Raw genomic sequence first — 6,000 nt, 5'->3', positions numbered from 1 at the left:
GGAGGGAGGGTCGAGCTAGCCTCCGTTTTGTTTGACAATACTTAGAACGACAACAAGAAGTGACGTCACCCAACATGGCTTAGAGCACCTTTAAACCAACAAATAACAGGTCGAAGTGAACAAATGGTTACTTGAAAACTTGGCAACCCGTGCCGGAACGTCTGTTATTGTTGTGGTCCGTGTGGCCCCGCCCACTGCCGGGTTGCCAGTTAGCGGAAAATCACAGTTGCCATCATGGAAGCCAGCGAACGAACTGTCTCAGAGACCGCAGATTCTACTCGACCTAAAAAGCCCAGGCATCCGTCTAAAAAACGCTATGACCTGAATTACAATAAAAAGCGGATAAATATCGGAGATGCGTTTGAGAGATGGAAACAGCTTAAAGCCCAGAAAGACTTTAAAAAGAATTCAGAGTTGGCTGGTTTTCTCCTGGATAGGTAACGTTAACGTTAATATTTGAGCTTCAGCTAAAGTTAGCTAGCTAATAGTCAGGCTTCGAGTTGGAATGGATATTTAATGGTTTTATTGAGACAGTGTTTAACACGGATAATCGTGACGAAAACTACAAGTTTGACTCGGATTTACGAATGCGAATGCAACTGAATAGATGTGACTGAACTAAACTATTGCATCTAACGCTAATTATGTGTAATTTTCTGTGCATAAGTTGATTATGGCATTTTCTTTTATAGATACGAGGGTAAAAACACCCCCATTCCTGGTAGACGACGTAAGCGTAACTCGAAGGCTCCTGCTCAGTCCAGTTATGAAGGTCCAACAACACTCTCAGAATGGTCAGTATCTGAATACATATTCGTTTGCAAACCACGTTGTGAAGTGTATGAGTACATAAGTAGCTAACACTAAGAAGTTTGTTGTTAAAGTCAATTTGAGTGCATTTTTTGTATTACTTGTATAGACAGTTGCACAAATGTAATGTCTGTAAAATAGAGACACAGTCTCTATAGAGAAGAGTTGCAACATTAAGAGAATATTTAAAGGGGTAGTTCACCCCAAAAATGTGGTGTCTTAGTTAACATGACAGTGAACAAGAAGTATACATATGCAGAATTCTTTTTTTATATCTAGTCTTCAAAATTTGAGTGTCCACAACGATGAAAACTTTATCATATAAATGATCACTGACCTCACTAACACACTGTGCACGTTGTAATATTTGTTGTAGTTGTTTTTAATAATATTGCATATAGTATATAATGTCGTATGATTCCTAGTTTACTAATCTCAAATTTTACAGTTATGATTGGGGAACAGATGATGAGGAAGAAGAAGATGATGAAGAAGAAGAAGAACAGAAATCTGATTGCTATGACAGCCAAGATGATGAATTTGTTCCTCGTCTTTGTGGACGGTATGTTGTATATTGCTCTTACCGAACCAACCTATTGCTGGCTCAATGTTACTTAAATCTATAGTGTTGTTATTGTGTACAATGGGACGAGTCTAAAGTCACTACCCATATTTAACTGACATTTTTTTTCCTTGTAATGCACTACACACTCAATCTGTGACCAAACTGAATCTTCATTTGCAACATGTACAGTCAAACCAAACATTATTCAGACACCAGATATAATTTGTGATATTTTTTTTTTACTAGTTGTTGCAGGACACTATAGTTCATTTATGTAAGTGAGGAGCAAAGTAAAGTTAACTGTCACATATTATACCCAAAAATTCCTCATACAGTGACTACCAGTAAAATGTATGGGACCAAATATTATTCAGACACTTTGACCTGACCATGTTTTGCTTAAGTGTTTTTTCTTTAATTGTTAATGCGACCTTTTTACAGCACAGACTGAACAAAATGAAGCATTGCTTGGTAATCGGTTGAGCTAAATTGTAGAGATGCACCGATTACAATTTTCTGGGCTGATTCCGATTTCCGATTTTTCATTAAGTTTGACCTGCCGATACCGATTTTAGCCGATTCCGATTTCATTTTTTCTAACCACTTTACAGCACACACAAATATTTATTTTATATCTTTTCTGTAATAGAACATTGTACAATTTGCATAGTACATATTTTTTTTAACAGATAAACGCTATAAAATAGAACTATATAAATTACTCCAGGTGTGGGTAATTCACACACATCTGAAGTGCAGTGTTGGAAGAACCATTTCCTTTTCACATTCAATATCCAATCATTTTTTTATATATGTATTTAGCAAACTAAACGTCTGTATGAAAACAGGGAATGGCAATAAAATAATATATAAATAAAAAATAAAATAAATATAGCCTTGCAGTATAAAGATATTTCTCAAAGCACACACACACAGGCCTATTGCAATCACTTGTACAAACTGAATAATAAAACAAGTTTAAATGGGTACATTTTCTATAAATATTAGTCTTCTTTTCTGACATGGCCTACACCAGTTCTTGTTAAAACATGCAAATTCTGTGCATTTTGGGCACTTTTTTGTGAAACCCTATTTAGGCTATTTTGTCCATCAAAAGTGTGCTTTCCCTTTAATTGAGCGTGAGCAGTGCAGCAAATAGACTCGGCGCCGAAACACGCGCTTCACTGCTCGCGACGCTCCTGCTTGACGCTCACGCGCTGCTCCTGCTCCCGTTGTGAATGCACTCATTGATTAACATGCACGGCAAAAAAAAATACGCGCTTGCGGTCTGAACGGATGTAATTCACGAGGTTTCCTACATGTGTGTTCCGTGTGCACGTGTGATGCTGATGTTGCGCGATGTTAATCATGCGGCGCCCGAGTGCATTTGACCGGCATAAAATCGGCATTTGTCAGACTGACCGGCTGGTCGCCGGTCATGGCCGATCACGTGAAAATCGGCCAATTCCGGTCACCAGCCGATCAATCGGTGCATCTCTACTAAATTGCTATTATCTAATTGTGTACTTAGGTTGAATATCTGTCAGCTGTTAAATTTAATTCATGTGTGAGACAGTCTAACAGAAGGAGGGACAAAACCAGTGAAATATCACCTGATCTGATAACTCTGAGTTCTTGTCATATTACCGTTTTCTAAACTATAGCGAATAAACTGTGATAATGTGAGAAATGTTGAAGGTGTCTGAATAGATTTGGTTTGACTGTATGTGAGTGTGAGATGCGTATTGGCTAAACCTGTGATGAATATATTTCGTGCGCTGACAGGAACGATGGAGCGTTGGACGACATCAGACCGGATGAGATTGTTTATGACGTCCGTGACACAAAACCTCCATCCACTCCCCCGCCCATCTTTCCCTCTCCTCCCGAGATCTTCACCGAGGACGACCTCACAGGGAAACGGGCATCCATCGCCTATGAGGACTGTCTGAAGCAGCTGGCATCGTTCCTCACGCTGCCTGTGAAAAGGTGCCCGTACAGGTGTGACGCCAGTCATGTGAGGTGCCAGTGCCTTCCCCCCTTCCAGGTCTCCATCACATGCAGGGGTACAGCGAGCATCATGGAATGGGTGAGGAACTGTATAACACTGTAAAGCACTGTAACCAAGTCGTGTATGTGCAGTGAACGTGGTTTTGCGAGACTTGATTACTTGGTTGTAAAAGCTTGTGTATAGAGAATGTGAATCAATGTATACTTTCATTTGAGAATGTTAAAGGAATTACCCCATGATTACTTATTACACATTTATTATTGATTACACTATACTTGCATTTGAGAAAATTAAAGGGTTAGTTCAGCCAAAAATGATAATTCTGTCAGTAATCACTCACCCTCATGTTGTTCCAACCCCGTAAGACTTTCGTTCATCTTCAGAACACAAATTAAGATATTTTTGATGAAATCTGAGAGCTGTCTCACTCCTTCATAGGCTGCTAGGTAATCGATATCTGCCAGCCCAGAAAAGTTAGTAAAGACATTGTTAAAATAGTCCAAGAGACTACAGTGGCTCAACCATAAGTTTATCAAGTGACGAGAATATTTTTTGTGCGCAAAGAAAACGACTTTATTCAACCATGTCTTCCATGTCATTCTCCTAAGCTGTTGACGTAGTGTAAACCCGTTCTGGGTTGTACATCAGAACGTAAGCTCACTATTGGCCAACGCTGGTCATGTGTGTGATGCATGTGATGCTGGCCAATAGTGAGCCAACTTAAGGTTGAGCCACTGGAGTCTCTTGGACTATTGTAACGATGTCTTCACTAACCTTTCTGGGCTGGCAGATATCGATTACCTAGCAGCCTATGAAGGAGTGAGACAGCTCTCAGATTTCATCAAAAATATCTTAATTTGTGTCCCGAAGATGAACGAAAGTCTTACGGGGTTGGAACAACATGAGGGCGAGTAATTACTGACAGAATTTTCATTTTTGGCTGAACTAACCCTTTAATTTTCTCAAATGCAAGTTTTACCGTTTTCAATCTCCGATCTCCGGGTCTGGCGGTACCACTTTTAGCATAGCTTAGCATAGATCATTGAATCGGACAAGACCATTAGCATCTCTCTCAAAAAAATGACCAAAGAGTTTCGATATTTTTCCTATTTAAAACTCGACTCTTCTGTAGTTACATCGTGTACTAAGACCGACGGAAAATGTAAAGTTGCGATTTTCTAGGCTGATATGGCTAGGAACTATACTCTCATTCCTGCGTAATAATCAAGAAACGTTGCTGCCGTACCATGGGTCCATCCAGCAAGCGTAATGATATGACGCAGCACCTGAAAATAGTCCCCAGCTCGGTAACTTCCAACGTGACCGGGACTAAGTCTAACCTATTAGACCTATTTTCAGGCGCTGCGTCATATCATTACGCCTGCTGGATGGACCCATGGTACGGCAGCAAAGTTACTTGATTATTACGCAGGAATGAGAGTATAGTTCCTAGCCATATCAGCCTAGAAAATCGCAACTTTACATTTTCCGTCGGTCTTAGTACACGATGTAACTACAGAAGAGTCAAGTTTTAAATAGGAAAAGTATCGAAACTCTTTGGTCATTTTTTTGAGAGAGATGCTAATGGTCCTGTCCGGTTCAATTCATTATGCTAAGCTATGCTAAAAGTGGTACCGCCAGACCCGGAGATCAGCTGAATGGATTCGAAAACGGTAAAACTCAACTGTTTAACTCTGGGGGAGTTGTAAAATGAGCCTATTTCCAAAAAAAGTATCCCTTTAATCTCCTCGACAGCCTCTGTTGTCCCATTAGCCGGTTGCTAGCAGCCGCCTTTTTCAAGACACATAACAGCTTCACAAATGTCGTAGAAAAAAAACCTGAAAGTATCTTGAGCTTGTGTTCACCACAGACCTTATTTTAGCCATTTAACAAAAAAAAACATTCATAAAAACCCACTGACTTCGGGACGATGGAACTGGAAGTGCTAAAATGCAACTCGTTTACTCGCTTTTGCCTACAAAGTGATGTCATACCTGCACCACTCTATTATGGAAGGACGTTATTTATTTTATTTGTTCAACTTACTGCTCTTGACTCTCAGACCTGTCCCAATGGCCATACTGTGTGGAGGTGGAGCTCGCAGCCGACAGTAAGGTGTGGCATACAAGCGGGGGATTACATGCTGGCCACTAACATCTTGCTCTCTGGGAGCAACTACTCCAGCATGGGTATGACGAGCGATGCGAGGTTGGCATGTCTTCTGTTGGACAGGTATGTGCCCACGTTTCCATTACAACTAACTCTGTTCATACAGTATAGGTTGCAGTGTAAGGCCTACTATCAACCAATGCACTGGCAGATCATATGGTTGATGACGTGACGTCGGCGTTTTTTAGGTTTGCGCAGAGATAACCGTTTTTTCCCAAAATTTTTCAAGGTTTTCACCTTGGAATCTATTTCAGGGTTTGCGTTCTCGAGCCACCAGTCACTGTTTTGTGCGGATGGGCGGGCCGGAGCGCCTTGAGTGTTTTCTGTTAGAACGGTGTCATCATGTTAGTCTAAGTTAATAACTGATGATCTTTGCAACGGAAGTGAATCAATCAATCAAAACTAACTTTAGCTGGACATTAACTTTATCCTAGAGCTGCTGTAA

At 40.5% G+C, this 6,000-nt stretch overlaps 1 protein-coding gene across 7 annotated transcripts in view; it reads left to right on the top strand.

Annotated features, from left to right (window-relative positions):
* The window catches only part of foxk2b (forkhead box K2b), a 91,985-nt gene that overhangs the window by 48,133 nt on the left and 37,852 nt on the right, over positions 1-6,000 (top strand). For 6 of the 7 annotated variants that reach the window (XM_084387955.1, XM_084387958.1, XM_084387957.1 and 3 more), the window contains exons 2-5: positions 693-794; positions 1,259-1,372; positions 3,161-3,464; positions 5,449-5,618. In XM_084387955.1, coding sequence (XP_084244081.1) covers positions 693-794; positions 1,259-1,372; positions 3,161-3,464; positions 5,449-5,618 — 690 coding nt within the window. Of the gene's footprint in view, positions 1-48; positions 438-692; positions 795-1,258; positions 1,373-3,160; positions 3,465-5,448; positions 5,619-6,000 lie in introns of those variants that run through there. The other variant, XM_084387956.1, reaches the window with a different exon arrangement.

This window comes from Rutilus rutilus (genome assembly GCF_951802725.1).
Source record: "Rutilus rutilus genome assembly, chromosome: 1".
Classification (NCBI taxonomy): Eukaryota; Metazoa; Chordata; class Actinopteri; order Cypriniformes; family Leuciscidae; genus Rutilus; species Rutilus rutilus.
Note: the sequence above shows the minus strand (reverse complement) of the source record. Positions and strands in the feature narration are given on the sequence as shown.